A 23726-nucleotide genomic window follows, 5' to 3' on the forward strand; every position below is an offset into this window, starting at 1 on the left:
AACCAAAAACAAAAAAGCACTGAAAATATGTAATTCTCTGAAAGCACTTATCTCTTTTTTTTTTCTCTCTCTCTCCTTTTTTTCCCTGGCAGCTAATGTTAATATGATAATGTGAATATGTAATACCTCTTGTTCTTGTGGCATTGAAAAAAAAAAGAAAAAAAAAAAGTTTTCATTTGTGTCACGTGTTTTCATCACTACATCATCATTCACAGGTCTCCATTTGTGTTCAGTTTGTTATTATTCTAACATGTGAAAAGTGACTCGTATTTGTTATTATGACTTTTAAAGAAAGGTTTAACTATAATAAATTACATCTCCGCCACAAACGTGCTTTTATTTACTTGTGCACCTCCCAAATCCATAAATTTGCATCATCATATGTGGATGTGTTGGAGTGATTGTTCGGCTCTGGCGCCTCCCTCTTTTCTTTCACATGGACAGAAGAACTTCCTGTTGACGTTCGTGCGTCCCGACAATAGATACTGATACTCCAGTCCGAGTTTTTCCAGTCGTTTAGATAGAAAAACAGAAACTAATTCATATGACAGCATCAAACTCGGAGAGCAACTAAACGGAGAAACTTCCCATCCGCTGGATTTAGAGTTTCACATTTGGAGCGACTTTCCTAAGCCTTTCCGAGGAGGAATGCCGTTCAGATCTGTTGTCTGGGTGTTTTAGACAGTAAATAAACCGTCTTTATCTCGGTATGGCGGAGGCACGAGCTGAGGAGGACGAGGAGCGTTTGCGCGAGCCCGGCGGCGCGAGACGGAGCGCAGGTACGCGCGAACCAACAAACATTACAGTTTATAATCAGAGCAGACGGACAGTTGACGTAAGATCTCCAACAACAAAATTATAGGTTGTTAAATAATGTTTATTTTAGGTTATGAGCCACTTCTTTTTATTTTTATTTCATTAAATTCAAGTTTTCACCATTTGTAATCACCTTCAAGTTCTCTTTAATAGTGCTGTGGTATGACAAAACTATATTCCATGGAGACTGTTTATTAATATGAGCTCATATACCGGTATAAGTATTTTATATATATATATATATATATATATATATATATATATATATATATATATATATATATATATATATATATATATATATATAATGTGTGTGTGTGTGTGTGTGTGTGTGTGTTTTGTATGCTTAAAATAGGCATATGCCTACTCACTGTTATCTAATGTACTGAAGGAAGTTTATTTATCTAGGCTGGATGTTGTTTCCTCTTTACTCAAATATGAAATATGAATCTGCTTTGTCCTGAGTGGAAACTAGTAGCTCAACTTTATTGCTTCTGGGGAATTTCTCAACTGTATGTGAAATGACATGAATGCTGTGCAATTCAACCCTCTGTATTCATGATATTTAAATACATTTATGAACTTGCACAGAGAGTTTTAGCATGTTTTTACTTATGTAATATATTAATTGGAGAATTCAGCAGCTAAACCTGCAGCTCTGACCGTGTCATGTGACTGATCTCATGTGATCATTAAATATCCCTACACACACACTATAGTAATTATATGCTCTGTTTCATGGCTTTTGTTTCTCTCTCTGTGGTCTGTTGTAAATCACAGCTGTAGTTTCTTAGACAAAAGCTCAGTGAGTTTCTCTCGCAGTAGTTCATGTCAGTATCCTGGCAGTGTGAAGGATCTGACCGTGTGAAGGATCTGACAGTAATATTTATCAATCAGTGTTTCTAAACATGCCTCTGCATATTTTTATGTATTATAAATATATATACCAATGTAAACTCTGTGTGTGTGCAAGCACACTTGGCAATACAGCTCTTTCTGATTCTGAAATAAGCCCATAGAGAAGATTTATTACAATTAACCTAAACTAATACAATCAGTTCCTACCTAAAAGAATACAAAATATACACATTCAATTCATAACAAAAAAAAAGCAATACACTTTCAAATCAGATCATTTTAAAACATGTACAAACTGTAAACTCTCAGTAATATTTCACACAGAGTAACAAAAAAAAAATCAATTCAAAAGACATAAGATCCCCCATAGCCTTGTAATACTACCGGGAGTTTGATTGACAGGCGATCTAACCAATCATAACGCCGAATCCGCCATTTTGTTGAACAAAGCAGTCGGGAGTTAGTAACACTGGTCTAATTGAACCTGAAAAATAGTGTGTACTGACGTCTTTCCACGGTTGAAACGGTATACCTTCTGATGTTCATTCATGTTATGATGCTATAAATGAACTAGTAGGAAGAGATCGGTTCATAAGCCGCTTGAACTGTGGCGCTACAGCGATCTTCTTTAGAAATTACAAATTTTGAAATTTGAGACTTTGTTTCATATCAGAAGTAACCTGCTCTGTCTTGTCTGTTGACACGTTGATAATGTAGCTCCGCGATGTACAAACCCGATTCCAAAAAAGTTGGGACACTGTACAAATTGTGAATAAAAAAGGAATGCAATAATTTACAGATCTCATAAACTTATATTTTATTCACAATAGAATATAGATAACATATCAAATGTTGAAAGTGAGACTTTTTGAAATGTGATGCCAAATATTGGCTCATTTTGGATTTCATGAGAGCTACACATTCCAAAAAAGTTGGGACAGGTAGCAATAAGATGCCGGAAAAGTTAAATGTACATATAAAGAACAGCTGGAGGACCAATTTGCAACTTATTAGGTCAATTGGCAACATGATTGGGTATAAAAAGAGCCTCTCAGAGTGGCAGTGTCTCTCAGAAGTCAAGATGGGCAGAGGATCACCAATTCCCCCAATGCTGCGGCCAAAAATAGTGAAGCAATATCAGAAAGGAGTTTCTTAGAGAAAAATTGCAAAGAGTTTGAAGTTATCATCATCTACAGTGCATAATATCATCCAAAGATTCAGAGAATCTGGAACAATCTCTGTGCGTAAGGGTCAAGGCCGGAAAACCATACTGGATGCCGTGATCTTCGGGCCCTTAGACGGCACTGCATCACATACAGGAATGCTACTGTAATGGAAATCACAACATGGGCTCAGGAATACTTCCAGAAAACATTGTCGGTGAACACAATCCACCGTGCCATTCGCCGTTGCCGGCTAAAACTCTATAGGTCAAAAAAGAAGCCATATCTAAACATGATCCAGAAGCGCAGGCGTTTTCTCTGGGCCAAGGCTCATTTAAAATGGACTGTGGCAAAGTGGAAAACTGTTCTGTAGTCAGACGAATCAAAATTTGAAGTTCTTTTTGGAAAACTGGGATGCCATGTCATCCGGACTAAAGAGGACAAGGACAACCCAAGTTGTTATCAGCGCTCAGTTGAGAAGCCTGCATCTCTGATGGTATGGGGTTGCATGAGTGTGTGTGGCATGGGCAGCTTACACATCTGGAAAGGCACCATCAATGCTGAAAGGTATATCCAAGTTCTAGAACAACATATGCTCCCAACCAGACGTCGTCTCTTTCAGGGAAGACCTTGCATTTTCCAACATGACAATGCCATACCGCATACTGCATCAATTACAACATCATGGCTGCGTAGAAGAAGGATCCGGGTACTGAAATGGCCAGCCTGCAGTCCAGATCTTTCACCCATAGAAAACATTTGTGCATCATAAAGAGGAAGATGCGACAAAGAAGACCTAAGACAGTTGAGCAACTAGAAGCCTGTATTAGACAAGAATGGGACAACATTCCTATTCCTAAACTTGAGCAACTTGTCTCCTCAGTCCCCAGATGTTTGCAGACTGTAATAAAAAGAAGAGGGGATGCCACACAGTGGTAAACATGGCCTTGTCCCAACTTTTTTGAGATGTGTTGATGCCATGAAATTTAAAATCAACTTATTTTTCCTTTAAAATGGTACATTTTCTCAGTTTAAACATTTGATATGTCATCTATGTTTGAATATAATATTGAAATTTGAAACTTCCACATCATTGCATTCTGTTTTTATTCACAATTTGTACAGTGTCCCAACTTTTTTGGAATCGGGTTTGTATTTTCATGATGCTAGGACAGATGTAGCAACAGTAACTAAAGGGGGCAGGTCTTTGCCAATGGCCAATTAAAATTCTGGATTTTACTAGGTTAAGAAACACATTTTGTAAATTGATGCTTGAATTTCCTTCAATTCTTATTTTTCTAGAGTCATAAATTGCCTTATCCGCTTGACCTAATAGGAACTTCAGCAATTGGCAACAAAATCGATGTCTCTGTGTGTATTTAAAACCACAAATGAACATTTCCAAAGAAAAAAAACTTGTCAAAATGATCAAATAAACTCTTTAAAAGCTGAAACAATGGAATACTCTTTCTGGAAGCAAAAAGGACATGCATCGCTGATACCATGGGTTTATAACCGAAACAAGTGCATTCACTGCGTTAGCGCCATGAAGAATTCTCCATTGTAAGTCTCCCACTTTCTTTGGCAAAGGTGACTTGTATAATGCTCTCCATTCTGGTTTAACATTCTCCCCTAGATGGAGGACAGAACGCCAAGGCGTATCAGACTTCCTATTCAGAGTTTTGACACAGCTCTTGTACAAAACTTTTCCAGACACTGCATTTAGAACCCATTAACATCAAAATGTTGGCTTGTAAAAAAACACCTTCACACTCTTCAAAGTCAGTCAACAGATACAAATCAGGAAAAGGGTCATGACAGTTTGGAGTAATTAAACCTTCAGTGTATTTAACTTCCACTGACGTAAGTGCTAAGTTATTATCAAAAGCCAGTCTAGCCAGTTTAAAGGGTTAGTTCACCAAAAAAAATGAAATTTCTGTTATTAATTAGTCACCCTCATGTCGTTCCACACCCATAAGGCCTTCGTTCATCTTCAGAACACAAATTAAGATATTTTTTGATGAAATCCGAGAGTTTTTTTTTTTTTAACTCCCATAGAAAGCAATGAAATTACCACATTCTATGTCCAGAAAAATAGTAAAGACATCATTAAAATAGTCAATGTGACTGCAGCTGGTATTTACATTGAAGACACATTGCAGAGTTCATTCTCATGTTACGCAACACGTTTGAGCTTCAGCAAGAACCAATGAGGTTCATTCTCGTGTTACGCATCACATTTGAGCTAGTGTTGTCAAAAGTACCGACTTCGGTACCTAGTCGGTACTGAAATGTAAAAAATGTGACGCTTTGAGCGCTGTTGAGTGGATTCGTAAACATCTCTGATTGGCCGTTGTTTTCACGGCTCATCGGATATGTCTGTGATAGGCTTCAATGATCAACGCTGTAAAAACGTTGTAAATAGTCATCAATTAATCTCTTCACTAAGCGCTTACACAGATACACACGGGAGCGTTTGAAAGCAGGCGTCTATCGCGGATCGGTCCACTGTTAGACGCCTGCTTTCAATCGCTCACGCTCCCACTTTCAAAACGCTTTCAAATTCAAACACTTCCATGTGCTTTCAAATGCTCCCACGCGTTGATCATTGTAGCCAATCACAGGCATATCCGATGAGCGCGTCAACACAATGGCCAATCAGAGATGTTTATGAATCCGCTCAACAGCGCTCAAAGCGTCACGTTTTTAAAATTTCAGTACCGAAGTCGGTACTTTTGACAACACTAGTTTGAGCTTCAGCAAGAACCAATGAGGTTCATTCTCGTGTTACGCATCACGTTTTAGCTTCTTCAAGAACCAATGAGGTTTATTCTTGTGTTACGCATCACGTTTGAGCTTCCTCAAGAACCAATGAGGTTCATTCTCGTGTTACGCATCACGTTTGAGCTTCCTCAAGAACCAATGAGGTTCATTCTCGTGTTACGCAGCACGTTTGAGCTTCAGCAAGAACCAATGAGGTTCATTCTCGTGTTACGCAGCACGTTTGAGCTTCAGCAAGAACCAATGAGGTTCATTCACGTGTTACGCAGCACGTTTGAGCTTCAGCGAGAACCAATGAGGTTCATTCACGTGTTACGCAGCACGTTTGAGCTTCCGCAAGAACCAATAAGGTTCATTCTCGTGTTACGCAGCACGTTTGAGCTTCAGCAAGAACCAATGAGGTTCATTCTCGTGTTACGCAGCACGTTTGAGCTTCAGCAAGAACCAATGAGGTTCATTCACGTGTTACGCAGCACGTTTGAGCTTCAGCAAGAACCAATGAGGTTCATTCACGTGTTACGCAGCACGTTTGAGCTTCCTCAAGAACCAATAAGGTTCATTCTCGTGTTACGCAGCACGTTTGAGCTTCAGCAAGAACCAATGAGGTTCATTCTCGTGTTACGGAGCACGTTTGAGCTTCAGCAAGAACCAATGAGGTTCATTCTCGTGTTACGCATCACGTTTGAGCTTCAGCAAGAACCAGTGAGGTTCATTCTCGTGTTACGCAGCACGTTTGAGCTACAGCGAGAACCAATGAGGTTCATTCCCGTGTTACGCATCACGTTTTAGCTTCTTCAAGAACCAATGAGGTTTATTCTTGTGTTACGCATCACGTTTGAGCTTTCTCAAGAACCAATGAGGTTCATTCTCGTGTTACGCATCACGTTTGAGCTTCCTCAAGAACCAATGAGGTTCATTCTCGTGTTAAGCAGCACGTTTGAGCTACAGCGAGAACCAATGAGGTTCATTCTCGTGTTACGCATCATGTTTTAGCTTCTTCAAGAACCAATGAGGTTCATTCTCGTGTTACGCAGCACGTTTGAGCTTCAGCAAGAGCCAGTGAGGTTCATTCTAGTGTTCCGCAGCACGTTTGAGCTCCTGCAAGAACCAATGAGGTTCATTCTCGTGTTACGCAGCACGTTTGAGCTACAGCGAGAACCAATGAGGTTCATTCTCGTGTTACGCATCACGTTTTAGCTTCTTCAAGAACCAATGAGGTTCATTCTTATGTTACGCATCACGTTTGAGCTTCCTCAAGAACCAATGAGGTTCATTCTCGTGTTACACATCACGTTTGAGCTTCCTCAAGAACCAATGAGGTTCGTTCTCGTGTTACGCATCACGTTTGAGCTTCCTCAAGAACCAATGAGGTTCGTTCTCGTGTTACGCAGCACGTTTGAGCTTCAGCAAGAGCCAGTGAGGTTCATTCTAGTGTTACGCAGCACGTTTGAGCTCCTGCAAGAACCAATGAGGTTCATTCTCGTGTTACGCAGCACGTTTGAGCTCCTGCAAGAACCAATGAGGTTAATTCTCGTGTTACGCAGCACGTTTGAGCTACAGTGAGAACCAATGAGGTTCATTCTCGTGTTACGCATCACGTTTGAGCTTCCTCAAGAACCAATGAGGTTCATTCTCGTGTTACGCATCACGTTTGAGCTTCCTCAAGAACCAATGAGGTTCGTTCTCGTGTTACGCATCACGTTTTAGCTTCTTCAAGAACCAATGAGGTTTATTCTTGTGTTACGCATCACGTTTGAGCTTCCTCAAGAACCAATGAGGTTCATTCTCGTGTTACGCATCACGTTTGAGCTTCCTCAAGAACCAATGAGGTTCATTCTCGTGTTAAGCAGCACGTTTGAGCTACAGCGAGAACCAATGAGGTTCATTCTCGTGTTACGCATCATGTTTTAGCTTCTTCAAGAACCAATGAGGTTCATTCTCGTGTTACGCAGCACGTTTGAGCTTCAGCAAGAGCCAGTGAGGTTCATTCTAGTGTTACGCAGCACGTTTGAGCTCCTGCAAGAACCAATGAGGTTCATTCTCGTGTTACGCAGCACGTTTGAGCTACAGCGAGAACCAATGAGGTTCATTCTCATGTTACGCATCACGTTTTAGCTTCTTCAAGAACCAATGAGGTTCATTCTTATGTTACGCATCACGTTTGAGCTTCCTCAAGAACCAATGAGGTTCATTCTCGTGTTACGCATCACGTTTGAGCTTCCTCAAGAACCAATGAGGTTCATTCTCGTGTTACGCATCACGTTTGAGCTTCCTCAAGAACCAATGAGGTTCGTTCTCGTGTTACGCATCACGTTTGAGCTTCCTCAAGAACCAATGAGGTTCGTTCTCGTGTTACGCAGCACGTTTGAGCTTCAGCAAGAGCCAGTGAGGTTCATTCTAGTGTTACGCATCACGTTTGAGCTTCCTCAAGAACCAATGAGGTTCGTTCTCGTGTTACGCAGCACGTTTGAGCTTCAACAAGAACCAATGAGGTTAATTCTCGTGTTACGCATCACGTTTTAGCTTCTTCAAGAACCAATGAGGTTCATTCTCGTGTTACGCATCACGTTTGAGCTTCCTCAAGAACCAATGAGGTTCATTCTCGTGTTACGCATCACGTTTGAGCTTCCTCAAGAACCAATGAGGTTCGTTCTCGTGTTACGCATCACGTTTTAGCTTCTTCAAGAACCAATGAGGTTTATTCTTGTGTTACGCATCACGTTTGAGCTTCCTCAAGAACCAATGAGGTTCATTCTCGTGTTACGCATCACGTTTGAGCTTCCTCAAGAACCAATGAGGTTCATTCTCGTGTTAAGCAGCACGTTTGAGCTACAGCGAGAACCAATGAGGTTCATTCTCGTGTTACGCATCATGTTTTAGCTTCTTCAAGAACCAATGAGGTTCATTCTCGTGTTACGCAGCACGTTTGAGCTTCAGCAAGAGCCAGTGAGGTTCATTCTAGTGTTACGCAGCACGTTTGAGCTCCTGCAAGAACCAATGAGGTTCATTCTCGTGTTACGCAGCACGTTTGAGCTACAGCGAGAACCAATGAGGTTCATTCTCATGTTACGCATCACGTTTTAGCTTCTTCAAGAACCAATGAGGTTCATTCTTATGTTACGCATCACGTTTGAGCTTCCTCAAGAACCAATAAGGTTCATTCTCGTGTTACGCAGCACGTTTGAGCTTCAGCAAGAACCAATGAGGTTCATTCTCGTGTTACGCAGCACGTTTGAGCTTCAGCAAGAACCAATGAGGTTCATTCACGTGTTACGCAGCACGTTTGAGCTTCAGCAAGAACCAATGAGGTTCATTCACGTGTTACGCATCACGTTTGAGCTTCAGCAAGAACCAGTGAGGTTCATTCTCGTGTTACGCAGCACGTTTGAGCTTCCTCAAGAACCAATAAGGTTCATTCTCGTGTTACGCAGCACGTTTGAGCTTCAGCAAGAACCAATGAGGTTCATTCTCGTGTTACGGAGCACGTTTGAGCTTCAGCAAGAACCAATGAGGTTCATTCTCGTGTTACGCATCACGTTTGAGCTTCAGCAAGAACCAGTGAGGTTCATTCTCGTGTTACGCAGCACGTTTGAGCTACAGCGAGAACCAATGAGGTTCATTCCCGTGTTACGCATCACGTTTTAGCTTCTTCAAGAACCAATGAGGTTTATTCTTGTGTTACGCATCACGTTTGAGCTTTCTCAAGAACCAATGAGGTTCATTCTCGTGTTACGCATCACGTTTGAGCTTCCTCAAGAACCAATGAGGTTCATTCTCGTGTTAAGCAGCACGTTTGAGCTACAGCGAGAACCAATGAGGTTCATTCTCGTGTTACGCATCATGTTTTAGCTTCTTCAAGAACCAATGAGGTTCATTCTCGTGTTACGCAGCACGTTTGAGCTTCAGCAAGAGCCAGTGAGGTTCATTCTAGTGTTCCGCAGCACGTTTGAGCTCCTGCAAGAACCAATGAGGTTCATTCTCGTGTTACGCAGCACGTTTGAGCTACAGCGAGAACCAATGAGGTTCATTCTCGTGTTACGCATCACGTTTTAGCTTCTTCAAGAACCAATGAGGTTCATTCTTATGTTACGCATCACGTTTGAGCTTCCTCAAGAACCAATGAGGTTCATTCTCGTGTTACACATCACGTTTGAGCTTCCTCAAGAACCAATGAGGTTCGTTCTCGTGTTACGCATCACGTTTGAGCTTCCTCAAGAACCAATGAGGTTCGTTCTCGTGTTACGCAGCACGTTTGAGCTTCAGCAAGAGCCAGTGAGGTTCATTCTAGTGTTACGCAGCACGTTTGAGCTCCTGCAAGAACCAATGAGGTTCATTCTCGTGTTACGCAGCACGTTTGAGCTCCTGCAAGAACCAATGAGGTTAATTCTCGTGTTACGCAGCACGTTTGAGCTACAGTGAGAACCAATGAGGTTCATTCTCGTGTTACGCATCACGTTTGAGCTTCCTCAAGAACCAATGAGGTTCATTCTCGTGTTACGCATCACGTTTGAGCTTCCTCAAGAACCAATGAGGTTCGTTCTCGTGTTACGCAGCACGTTTGAGCTTCAACAAGAACCAATGAGGTTAATTCTCGTGTTACGCATCACGTTTTAGCTTCTTCAAGAACCAATGAGGTTTATTCTTGTGTTACGCATCACGTTTGAGCTTCCTCAAGAACCAATGAGGTTCATTCTCGTGTTACGCATCACGTTTGAGCTTCCTCAAGAACCAATGAGGTTCATTCTCGTGTTAAGCAGCACGTTTGAGCTACAGCGAGAACCAATGAGGTTCATTCTCGTGTTACGCATCATGTTTTAGCTTCTTCAAGAACCAATGAGGTTCATTCTCGTGTTACGCAGCACGTTTGAGCTTCAGCAAGAGCCAGTGAGGTTCATTCTAGTGTTACGCAGCACGTTTGAGCTCCTGCAAGAACCAATGAGGTTCATTCTCGTGTTACGCAGCACGTTTGAGCTACAGCGAGAACCAATGAGGTTCATTCTCATGTTACGCATCACGTTTTAGCTTCTTCAAGAACCAATGAGGTTCATTCTTATGTTACGCATCACGTTTGAGCTTCCTCAAGAACCAATGAGGTTCATTCTCGTGTTACGCATCACGTTTGAGCTTCCTCAAGAACCAATGAGGTTCATTCTCGTGTTACGCATCACGTTTGAGCTTCCTCAAGAACCAATGAGGTTCGTTCTCGTGTTACGCATCACGTTTGAGCTTCCTCAAGAACCAATGAGGTTCGTTCTCGTGTTACGCAGCACGTTTGAGCTTCAGCAAGAGCCAGTGAGGTTCATTCTAGTGTTACGCATCACGTTTGAGCTTCCTCAAGAACCAATGAGGTTCGTTCTCGTGTTACGCAGCACGTTTGAGCTTCAACAAGAACCAATGAGGTTAATTCTCGTGTTACGCATCACGTTTTAGCTTCTTCAAGAACCAATGAGGTTCATTCTCGTGTTACGCATCACGTTTGAGCTTCCTCAAGAACCAATGAGGTTCATTCTCGTGTTACGCATCACGTTTGAGCTTCCTCAAGAACCAATGAGGTTCGTTCTCGTGTTACGCATCACGTTTTAGCTTCTTCAAGAACCAATGAGGTTTATTCTTGTGTTACGCATCACGTTTGAGCTTCCTCAAGAACCAATGAGGTTCATTCTCGTGTTACGCATCACGTTTGAGCTTCCTCAAGAACCAATGAGGTTCATTCTCGTGTTAAGCAGCACGTTTGAGCTACAGCGAGAACCAATGAGGTTCATTCTCGTGTTACGCATCATGTTTTAGCTTCTTCAAGAACCAATGAGGTTCATTCTCGTGTTACGCAGCACGTTTGAGCTTCAGCAAGAGCCAGTGAGGTTCATTCTAGTGTTACGCAGCACGTTTGAGCTCCTGCAAGAACCAATGAGGTTCATTCTCGTGTTACGCAGCACGTTTGAGCTACAGCGAGAACCAATGAGGTTCATTCTCATGTTACGCATCACGTTTTAGCTTCTTCAAGAACCAATGAGGTTCATTCTTATGTTACGCATCACGTTTGAGCTTCCTCAAGAACCAATGAGGTTCATTCTCGTGTTACGCATCACGTTTGAGCTTCCTCAAGAACCAATGAGGTTCATTCTCGTGTTACGCATCACGTTTGAGCTTCCTCAAGAACCAATGAGGTTCGTTCTCGTGTTACGCATCACGTTTGAGCTTCCTCAAGAACCAATGAGGTTCGTTCTCGTGTTACGCAGCACGTTTGAGCTTCAGCAAGAGCCAGTGAGGTTCATTCTAGTGTTACGCAGCACGTTTGAGCTCCTGCAAGAACCAATGAGGTTCATTCTCGTGTTACGCAGCACGTTTGAGCTCCTGCAAGAACCAATGAGGTTCATTCTTATGTTACGCATCACGTTTGAGCTTCCTCAAGAACCAATGAGGTTCATTCTCGTGTTACGCATCACGTTTGAGCTTCCTCAAGAACCAATGAGGTTCATTCTCGTGTTACGCATCACGTTTGAGCTTCCTCAAGAACCAATGAGGTTCATTCTCGTGTTACGCATCACGTTTGAGCTTCCTCAAGAACCAATGAGGTTCGTTCTCGTGTTACGCATCACGTTTGAGCTTCCTCAAGAACCAATGAGGTTCGTTCTCGTGTTACGCATCACGTTTGAGCTTCCTCAAGAACCAATGAGGTTCGTTCTCGTGTTACGCATCACGTTTGAGCTTCCTCAAGAACCAATAAGGTTCATTCTCGTGTTATGCAGCACGTTTGAGCTTCCGTAAGAACCAATGAGGTTCATTCTCGTGTTACGCAGCACGTTTGAGCTTCAGCAAGAACTAATGAGGATCATTCACGTGTTATGCAGCACGTTTGAGCTTCCTCAAGAACCAATGAGGTTCATTCTCGTGTTACGCATCACGTTTGAGCTTCCTCAAGAACCAATGAGGTTCATTCTCGTGTTACGCATCACGTTTGAGCTTCCTCAAGAACCAATGAGGTTCGTTCTCGTGTTACGCATCACGTTTGAGCTTCCTCAAGAACCAATAAGGTTCATTCTCGTGTTATGCAGCACGTTTGAGCTTCCTTAAGAACCAATGAGGTTCATTCTCGTGTTACGCAGCACGTTTGAGCTTCAGCAAGAACTAATGAGGATCATTCACGTGTTACGCAGCACGTTTGAGCTTCAGCAAGAACTAATGAGGATCATTCACGTGTTATGCAGCACGTTTGAGCTTCCTTAAGAACCAATGAGGTTCATTCTCGTGTTACGCAGCACGTTTGAGCTTCAGCAAGAACCAATGAGGATCATTCACGTGTTACGCAGCACGTTTGAGCTTCAGCGAGAACCAATGAGGTTCATTCTCGTGTTACGCAGCACGTTTGAGCTTCCGTGAGAACCAATGAGGTTCATTCTCGTGTTACGCAGCACGTTTGAGCTTCAGCGAGATCCATTGAGGTTCGTTCTCGTGTTACGCAGCACGTTTGAGCTTCCGTGAGAACCAATGAGGTTCATTCTTGTGTTACGCAGCACGTTTGAGCTTCAGCAAGAGCTAATGAGGTTCATTCTCACTCGTCAATAAAGTACGGTTTAGCTTCTGTTTATGTTTGCTGATCAACGTTTATGTGAATAAAAGCCTACATTCAATTTGTTCATCATATAAAGCAATTGTGTCTCTTCAGAAAATTTGGACTAAACCACTCAATTCATTTGGATTATTTTTATGATCTCTTTATTATGATTTCTTTTTGAAGCTTCAATGTGGTAGTTGTGTTGACTGTCAATGGAGGAACAGAAACCTCTCAGATTTCATTAAAAACATCTTCTTCTTGTGTTTTGAAGATGAAAAGTGCTTACAGGTTTGTAATTACATGAGGGTGAGGAAATGATGACAATTCTTTCATTTTTGGGTCAACTATCCCTTTAAATCTGCTGTTGTCATTGCTGAAGACTGTTATTTGAGGGTGACGTCCAGCAGTCAACACAAACATAGACTGTGGTTTAATTATGCGTTCTGACTAGTGTGTGTGTGTGTGTGTGTGTGTGTGTTTGTTTGCAGAACATTCGGACAGAAACAAACCGGATCAGCGCCACTCCAGGTAAGATGAAAAAATGTGTTCAATTGTTATGAAAATATTGTCACAATGCAAACATTCATAATTATGGAAGCTTGTTTCTGCCATGAAATAAAAAAAGGAAATTTCATCTTTATTTCTTACAATTCTGACTTTATTTCTCACAGTTGTGAGATATAAAGTTGGAATTGCAAGAAAAAGTCAGAATTGTAAGAGAAATTTTCGCAATTACTGTTTGCTTTTTTCTTTTTTATTCCGTGGCAGAAAAAAAGCTTCCATACATAATGATCTTGATTTCCTTTGTTTTCTCAATACTGAAATGTTTTTTTTCCTCTTTTGGGGTGAAATATGATCTGAACCTGTGTTAATAAGATTCTCTGGATGTAAGCGCAAGTCAAAAACTTGTTTATTTTTGATCATAGCTTCATCTGATGGCGGTGAAGCTTTCGATTCATGTCTAAACATCTCCCATCATAACATGCGATAGGAACAGAAAACTCAGCACTAGTTCCTCCAGCTCAGTACTGGAAATACCTGTTATGTCACAGCAGGGAAAAATGATTAACTCTTTTCCTCTGTGATCTCCAGAGATTAATGTGATTGTCACGTCAAACAGAATCATTCACATGTTTACAGGAGTAACATGCCACTTTTTTGGCTTTGTTTTGTAACAAATTTTGGCACATTTTTGCATGTGTTGATTTACCGTGTGTGTTTTTGATTAAAGTCAAAGTCTGGAAGGGGTTTGGGTGTGGTGTGGTTTGTGTTGTGTAACTGTGAAATGTGTTTCCAGTCCTGTAACTGGAAAACTGGCCTTGATTCCTTCCTGACATTGAGCCCTTCTGTTTCTCTCTCTTTTCCAGCCAAGGGCCGCTGTCCTCCATCAGAGCTGTCATCAAACGCAGTGAGTAGCGTGTTTTTGTCCTGCACAGCTTCATTTGGTGTGTTTTGTATGTTCTGTCAGATGTTTGCATGTGAGTTTGGTTTTTGTGTTTTTTGTTGGAAACTGCGCAGCATCGAGAACCAGCTCTCAAAGTGACCATCAGCGGGAACGGAGGTCAGACGATTTTTCTTTCTCTGTGTTCATTTAGGTGTATTCAAACGTGATATTTACCTTGATTTTGACTAATCTGATCGAAAGCTCTTCTCTGCCACCTTCATCTCATTTGTTAACAAATACAGTTGATTTATTAGAGGCAAAATTTGTTGGTTGCGCTGGAATTTATGCCACATTTTATTTTACTCAATTAAAATTGTTAATTTAAAGAAAGTTTAATAATATGTTAAGGCAGATTTTAGAAACAAGTATAAAAAAACTAAATTATCTTATATAAGCAATACCACACGAGTAGCCGTGCAATATCACTCTATATCAGCACGGCTGTGATTTGGACATAGGTAATCACAGCGTGCTGATATACAGCCATATCGCATGGCTACAAGTGTGATATTGCGTTTATACAGCAGTTCGATGGCACGAGTGTGTAAATAAATAAGAAATAACAACCGACGGTCTTTAAAACCCTCTTTTTTGTGAGGAACTACTTCCTTCCACCACAGATTCAAATCTCAAGTTGACAGTTTGACAGTAATGAAGGAATGTGCATTACCTGCATCTAGCTGATATTCTTCAGGTCAATCTTATGTTCATAATCACAAAATCAGTTTGAATGTCTGGTGAGGAAAGCGATATCTTTGTCCTTTTAACATTTAAGAGGATTTCCCATGACCGCGCTAGTCAATGCATTTGTCAGTTGCGTTTTGTACGATTTTGTTTAAAGTAAAAACAATGTCCTTGTTTCCTTGTTTCAGTCCATTTCAATATAAAAGTCTTTGCGACTGACTGACTCACTCATAAAGACAGTCTTTGCTGCCATCTCATGGCGTATTAATGTAACTTTCACTGAAGTTGAAATCACTAATGGACTCGTACGGCATGTTCTTTATATTAAATATTATTTATTAAACAATATTATTTAAATCAACAACAATAGCCATTATAACAGTATAAGAAGTAAAATAGTAAATAAACACAAGCAAACAGTTCAGTCAAACGTACAAAAGGATTTAATTTTAATGTAAATATACAGTTATGAAACTTAATATAGCCCTTAAGCCATATCTATTGGCTCTGGAACAAGTAATAGATTATAAGACCAAAGATTGCCTGTTTGATATACCAAAAATGAATCATACCTCATGTTTAAACACTATCTTCATCAGAGCCAGCAAGGACTGTCCGAGATGAAGCTGTTCTCTGCGGGTACACGAGCACTGAACGGCCGCTGACGGCCTGGAGCTCGCATCTCTAAACACATTTTCAAATAGGTGTTATGTTTACATATAAACCCATTATCTGAGATCTAAACAACTATATTCTTGCCTAAAAAAAAACTTCTTAAAACTACATTCCGTTACAAAATAACAGTAGTGTCTATAAAAATATGGTGGGTTTGCTTGTCCTCCATGACACTCGTTGTGAGAATGCTGACAGAGGAGTGATTCTAAGGTGAAACTTGTCGCATGGCTAAAAAGACCTCTCAGCCAATCAGATTCGAGAACCAGAACGAAGAGTTGTATAAACGTAAATATACAAAATAATTAATGAGCAAAGATTCCATAATTTTTTCATGATTGTATAAAACCACTGCATTAAATGTTTTTGGATGTTAAAACATCTTCTCAAAACAGGGTTATTATAGTTATCTAAAAAAACATTTAAAAAAAATAAAATATGAACTAAAATAAAATATAAAAAATTAACCCTATTTTATTTCATCTAGTTGCTAAAGCAAAGTTTCTCATTTTCATTTAGTTTAACTTGATGTACTATAAACTAAAACTGAAATAAAAATAACAAAAACTCAACATATTTAAAAACAAATAATAATGACAAAAACAACAAAATTACTAAATTTAACTAAAATTCTAATTAAAAATGAAAAATCCTAAAAATAAAAACTAATTCTAAACATTAACAAAAACTATAGCATTTAAAAAGTATAATAACTAAATAGTATCTTAGTGATACTGCTCAAAACTGGGAGTAAGCTGTTTGTGGACAGGTTATGTACTTATCGTTCAGCTGTTTTTGGTTAAACAGGGAATCAGACTGAGAAAGGTAAAGAGGTGATGTGTAATGTAAACTGTTACTGATTGTCGTTCCGCAGACGACCAGAAATCACCATCCTCTCTGCTGAACCGCTGCCATCCAATACCTGGTTCCCAGGGGCTTCTGGGGCGTTTCCCCCAGCCCCGCCCCCTGCCCCACCCACATGGGCTGCAGGCTCGGCAACAGTGCAGGTGGGTGGAGCTTGAGGAAGTGATACATGTTTAGAACCTGTCATTTGATTGATTGATTGGTGCTCCTCCTCCCCAGCTTCCGCCTCCCTCCTATGAGCAGGTGATCCGAGAAAAGAGCCGTGAACAGAATCTTCACTCCTCCCCTTCGTCGTCTTCATCTCCGCCTTCTCGTTTCTCTACCTCCACCATCGCCACGCAGACGGACACGGACTCCCCCGGCCCACAATCCTCTGCTGCTCATTCAGGTGAGAGGAGGTTTCGTTTCAGGCTGCGTTTGCAGAAAAGTGTTTCTGCGTTTACAGAAATGTTTATTTTTCCTGCAGTTCACAGACGCCCCAAACCCCCGCGCCCCTCACTGCCTCTCAAACACATGTCTGAACCAGACTGCTCTAACCCGAAGCCTCGAGACGCCCTGCACGAGCAGTGTGGTGTTCAGACAGACTTCGATGACATCTTCGATGACATCAGTCCCATAGGCCCCGCACCCACCTCCAAAACTTTCACCCAGATCGACTTCGATTTCCCAGCCGAGCCCATGAAAGAGGAGCCGAGCGCACGTCCCAGACCTCGACCGCGCTCCACAGCTGCCCTGCAACCTGTCAATCTGGACCAGCCGATGACGAGGGAGGTGAAAGTTCAGACTCTAGTTCGTCTGAAGGATGATAAGGCCGAGAGCGTGTTCACCGGGTTCGATGATGCTCCGTTGGACATCTCCAGCAAGTACCTGCAAGACCTGCTGGAGGTTTTTGGCTCGGACAAAATGCATGGAGAAAGTCAAGAAAGCAAAGTAGAAGGAGAGGAAAATAAGGCTGCTTGCTCCGTCATAGCATCTGAACCGTTAGAACCGTTAAAAAGACCGCAACCACGGCCTAGAACTCAGAAATCCAAACCCCAGCTCGCCCCAAAACCATCTGTCTTTGAGGTTTTTGACCCTACCATTGAGCAAAACCCCTCCAAACCCATTAGTCCACCAGTACCAGCACCTAGAGCCCTTCTGAACAAACTCCAGAGTCCGTCAGATGAGTCCAGATCTTCTCCATCCACCAGCCCTTCACCAGCCGCCCGTCCTGCCAGTGCGCCTCCAGGCCAGCAGATGGCAGTGGTGGCATCCAATTCATCTGAGAGGAGAAATTCAGATCAAGCTATAAACACTCCAGTGACGTCGACCGACAGGAACGTTGGAAAACGTGAGTGTTTATGTGATCGGTATGTTGGTGGATCTCTAAATTACTTGCTACTAGGGCTGCACAATTTGGGGGGAAATCTATTTGCGATTTTTATGATAAAAATTGTGATTGCGATTTTTGTGTGAAGTTTGCTGTGCTTGTTTTTTAGGGCTGCACAATTTGATAATATATTGATATTACTATATAATTATAATAATAATTATTATTAAATATATTAAAATTATAATAATTTTTATTACTAAATAAAAATATGAAACAAAATAAGAGATATTGCTCCTGTAATATTTCACTATAAAATAAAACAATTGAGTAAGAAAAATTTAATAAATAATAGTAACATAATAATGATAAATAATAGTAAATATAATAAAATATATAAACATATAATAATATAATAATAATAATGTATTTCAAAACTCTTTTGTTTATAAGCACATTCATTACAAGTTTGTGAAGATGGTTTGGCGCATGTTGCATTTTTAAATGCCATATCACATGCGCTAAGCCATATCACAATTACGATTTTATTCCGATTAATCCGATTAGCCCTAGTTGATACTAATTTTTTCATTCAAAGATTTGATTTGGTGAAGTTCATAACCGTTGTAAATCCAATAACTAGGTTATCCACCTGGTGCTTGTAAACACAACTTTTTTCCTGGTGGATATTGTGGGAGTATTTTTAAGTAGAGGAGCTCAACTTAATGTTTAATGAGTGTCTCCGTTTATATCCAGGTCCATCAGTCCCCAAACACTCCCGGCCACCTCCACCCGTGCTCAGAAAGACGTCGTCCCCCTCACAGGTGATGCTATATCTGTTTATAACCCACCCTTATGAGAAAGTTTGCATATTAGCATGAGTATTTCAGAAGTGTTTGATGTTTATGATAATGATGTGTGTGTTCAGGCCGCTGTGGATGTTTCCAGAGATGCCAACGCCTCAGTTCCCTCTCTGCCTCCGAGGTAACGCAGTGTTTTTCCTCCAGAATGAGGCGTCTGGTTTGTTTTGTCCTATCCATCATTCTCTCTGTTTATGTCTCAGACCCAGTGGTGGTAGGCTCCTCCCCCTTCGTCCTCCTCCAATCAAAGTGATCAAACCTGCAGGCTCCTCCTCCTCCCCTGCTGCGACCAATCAGCTGCCAAGCAGCAGGGTTCCAAAGAGAGCCCCGCCCCTCCCACCCCGACCGAAACCAGGACATCCGCTTTATAAGCGTTATTCTGTGAGTGTTTGCGAAGATCTCCAGGAAAATGTCTTGTTTATTATTTAAGAGTTAAGGTTCTGTTATCATTTACTCACATTCATGTCATTCTTCTCCTGTATGACAATCTTTGTTCTGCGGAGAACAAAATGAGATAACTGGCAGAATGTACAAGCTGCTGTTTTCCATACAATGAAAGTGGATTGTGACCGTGCCAAGTCTTCTGAAGCAGTGTTGTTATTAACTAAAAATTATTAAAATAATTTTTGTTAGTAATAATAATATTAGATGTAAAACGTTGGCAACTAACTGAAAGAAACATACATTAAAAAACATAAATTAAAGCTATAAAGAAATAATACAACTAACAGAAGCACATAAGAAAATGACTAAAACTTATAAATATTGAAATAAAATGAAAACCAAAAATATAAAAATAAAAGCTAATTCAAAATATTAATAAATGATATAAAACTATATAAATAATACTAAAATAACACTGTTCTTTTAGTCATGTGATTTCATGTATTAAAAGCAAGACACTAACATTGTTTTTATGCACAATTTTGAGATTTTGGGCTTATTTCTATAGATTTTGATTACAAAACATATCTTTAAAAAGTTTTTCCTCCACTTCAGCAGCACTTACAAACTCCAAAATTTACAGTTTTATACCTGACTGTATTCTGAAGATTTTTACTGAGGGGTTTGTTCATATATAATTCACACACAGAATAACGCTGAACTCTATAAAGATATCCAAAATGCATTTAAGTGTTTATTTTATTGCACATTATGTATTTGCATCTGTAGATTTCGATTAAGATACATATCTTTAAAAAGTTTTTTCCTCCACTTCAGTAGCACTTACAAACACCAAAATTTACAGCTTTATTCCTGACTATATTCTGAAGATATTTACTGAGGGGTTTGTTCATATATCATTGACACTCATTTATATTACATTTTATTCCTAAAACAATTTTTTCCTTGTCCGTTTCACAGTTTTTACTGATTTATGGAGTGATAAAAAGAGATATCCAAAATCCCCTCAGTAAAAACCTTTAACTCTAATATGTCAACAAAATCAACAAGAATTTTGAGCCTGGCTTTATCCAATGTTCAGATTTATTTTCTGGTAATTTATGCAAACAAGTGCATATTTAATTGGATAATGCCTCATTTACAAATTTAAACTTGTAATACAAACAATTGTCTTAATTTACTGTGTATAATCTACTGGGGAAAGTATGGCCCTATAATATATTAGTTAACATTTAGTAGTGTCTTGCCTTAACTGGTAATCTTCTTCTTAGCCGCTGCTCTCAAATGTCACTCATGCTCAATCAATTAAAAATAGTGCTTTTAGACACCTTTGGCCAATTGTCTTTGGTTTTCACATGTCATGTGACCAATCGTGAGGCTGCAATTAAAAAAAAATGTATCAGCAAGAGTGATTTTCAGTAAATTAGATCTGTTCCTCTCACAATGCCTCACTTGGAATACATGACTGTGTGATTTTTGGAATTTTGACTGTATAATCACCATCCACTTTAATTTTTGGAAAACGGCAGCTCGCACATTATATCTAACACTAAATCTCTGTGCTTCACAGGAGAAAGTAAGTCATAAGGGTGAGAAAATGATGACCGAATGTTCATTTAAATGTATTTAAGAAAGGAAGTCTATAAATAAAACAGAATTTTCAAGCACTTGTATTAAACAGCAGAATGTAATATGATGTTGTTTATGTCTTTGTGCACTAGAGCAAAGTTCTTCAAGGAGATGCAGAGGAGGAGAATATCAGCAAAGAGCAAGAGGAACCATCGGAGGAAACATCTTTCCATGTCAGTGTACACGTATACACACACACACACACACTTGCAAAATGTGCAAATTGTTTTCATGTCCTGAAATATTTTCTGCTTCAGGAAGAGGAGCAGCTGATTGTCCTCGATGATACAGACATCCTACAAACACAGTCAAATACACTCCATGACCTCTGCCCCCCAGAGGTCAAAGGTCAAGATGTGACTGTCAGTGGGGTTCAGCTGGAAGATGCGCCCTCAGAGCAGCAGATCCAACAAAACACGCAAAACAGGTGAAACATGATGAGAAATAAAAACATTATAATGTATTTAAAATTAAAAATAATTATATAATTATTTTTAATTAAAGATTTAATAAAAGATATGTGAAATATTACAATTTAAAATACTTTTCTATGTGAATATGTAGTAAACTGTAATTTATTCCTGTGATCAAAGCTGAGTTTTCAGCATCATTACTCCAGTCTTCAATGTCACATGATCCTTCAGAAATCATTCTAATATGATGATTTGCTGCTATCTAATTATAAAAATTAAAGACTGTAAACATGCACAATTCATGTATCAGTTTCTCTCTTACTCTTTCCAGGTTTGTTGTGGCCCGTTTTGCATTTGAGGGGGAGGAGGGGGAGCTGACGTTCAGTGAGGGTGATGTCATCACTCTGATGGAATATGTAAATGAGGAGTGGGGGCGTGGCAGCCTGAATGGACAGACAGGAATCTTCCCTCTCAGTTTCATCCAGGCTAAAGAGGAAACTGAAGCGTTGCCAAGGAAACTGGCTCTGGAATCTCCTGGTGAATAAACATTCTTCATCTGAATATTCAATTTTTAGACTGCCTTATTTAAATACATTTAAATGAACATTTGGTCATTTTTTCACCCTTATTGCTTTCTTCTGTGAATCAGCAGTGAGTGTGACAGAAACTGTGGCCTATATCGAAAGCCGACAATTATTATTTATATGTCATGACTCATGGCTGATATTGTCAGTCTACTCTTTATGTTTTTAATTATAAATTCACTGTAAGTGAAATCTGACATGTCCAGTTGAAAACCTTTTTAAACCTGCCATAATATTATTTGCTACTAATATCTGCTTAATCAGACCTATATAATTAAAAAAAGCTAATTATGACCAATATGCTTATAGATATATCATGCATCTTTAGTGTCTGTAAGTATTTATGACAAATATATAAAATAGGAAACATTTGAGTTCAAGGCCCTGTTTTTCTCCCCAGCGCCCCCTGCAGGAGGGAGGAGCAGAGGTCGAGCACTTTATGATTTCAACCCTGAGTGTGAGGACGAGCTCCATCTGAAGGTGTGTGGGAGTCACTACAACAGGGTCATGGAAAACCTGGAAATATAAAGGAGTTTTATTAATCGTGATTACCAAACAAGGAAAATTAATGGAAATTAAAGAAAAATCTTGAAAAAAAAATATATATATATGATGCTCAAATGTTTTATCTATTTATTTATATATACATTTAATTAAAATATTATGTATATAATTAAAATATTTAGTTAAAATAGTAAATATCATATTAAAATTATTGCTATATATATATATATATATATATATATATACAGAAATATAATAATTATATAATATACATGTGGTCATATATTTATAGTTTATGTAATATATATTTAATGAAATGTATTTATATGTATTTATATATATATATATATATAATTAAAATCTATAATAAAAAGTGTATTAATTTTATAATATACATACAATGTATATTTAATTTTATATATATATATATATATATATATATATATATATATATATATATATATATATATCTCATTTTCAGTAAATACACAAAGGTAAACAGCATTGGTAAAATGTGTGTGTGTGTGTGTGTGTGTGTAGGCAGGAGATGTGGTTTGTGATTTAGAGGACATGGATGCCGAGTGGTTCGTTGGAGAATCCGGTGGGAAACGTGGCATTGTCCCCAAAAACTATATCCAAGTGCTGCTGGACCCCTGAACACTTCCTGTCATGTGCCTGATGAGCGTTTCTACATTTTGCCTTATTTAGCTGTAATACACTTAAAGAAGGTTAATGACGGGATGTTAACTTGTGAAGCGCGTGGAGATCTCCTGTACTGTACTGACTCCAGTCTGAGTGTGTGTGTAAGTGGTCGTATGAATTGTTTACAGAGTTTTAACCCACATTAAACTCATCTGTTACATAAACATCTGTTTTGTCCTTTTTTACTCCTTAACCTTGACTCTTTCTGTAGATTAAATTTCAGGATTCTAGACGTTTTAAGAGCTGAATGTTCTTTTAACCTGTGAATTTGCCTGACTTTTCCAGTCATTTGTGATTTACTGGATAACGATTAATATGAAAAAATAAAATTACAATTTATACCCAATAAAATATTGGAGGTTGTAAAATATATATATATATATATATATATATATATATATATATATATATATATAAATAATATATATATAAATAATGTTAATTCTGCTCACTGATGCATTTATTTGATCAAAAATGCAGTAAACA

General features: G+C 39.4%; 1 protein-coding gene across 2 annotated transcripts; it reads left to right on the forward strand.

The window, feature by feature from the left end:
• The first annotated feature begins 393 nt into the window (after positions 1–393).
• Positions 394–23404, forward strand: wu:fy63c09 (uncharacterized protein LOC797544 homolog). Of its 2 annotated transcripts, none has more exons than XM_048178289.1 (15): positions 394–779; positions 13659–13698; positions 14538–14578; positions 14677–14731; positions 16845–16977; positions 17054–17222; positions 17301–18164; positions 18900–18967; positions 19072–19127; positions 19207–19384; positions 21130–21210; positions 21295–21464; positions 21782–21987; positions 22435–22514; positions 23079–23404. In XM_048178289.1, exons 1-15 carry the CDS (start codon positions 710–712, stop codon positions 23193–23195), a joined length of 2328 nt encoding a protein of 775 aa, XP_048034246.1. In that variant the 5' UTR covers positions 394–709; the 3' UTR covers positions 23196–23404. The 2 variants fall into 2 exon arrangements, with proteins under 2 accessions (XP_048034246.1, XP_048034247.1); XM_048178290.1 differs by having other exon boundaries at positions 395–779; positions 14689–14731.
• The last annotated feature ends 322 nt before the right edge of the window (positions 23405–23726 follow it).

The sequence above is a fragment of the Megalobrama amblycephala genome, linkage group LG24 (assembly GCF_018812025.1).
Source record: "Megalobrama amblycephala isolate DHTTF-2021 linkage group LG24, ASM1881202v1, whole genome shotgun sequence".
Lineage (NCBI taxonomy): Eukaryota > Metazoa > Chordata > Actinopteri > Cypriniformes > Xenocyprididae > Megalobrama > Megalobrama amblycephala.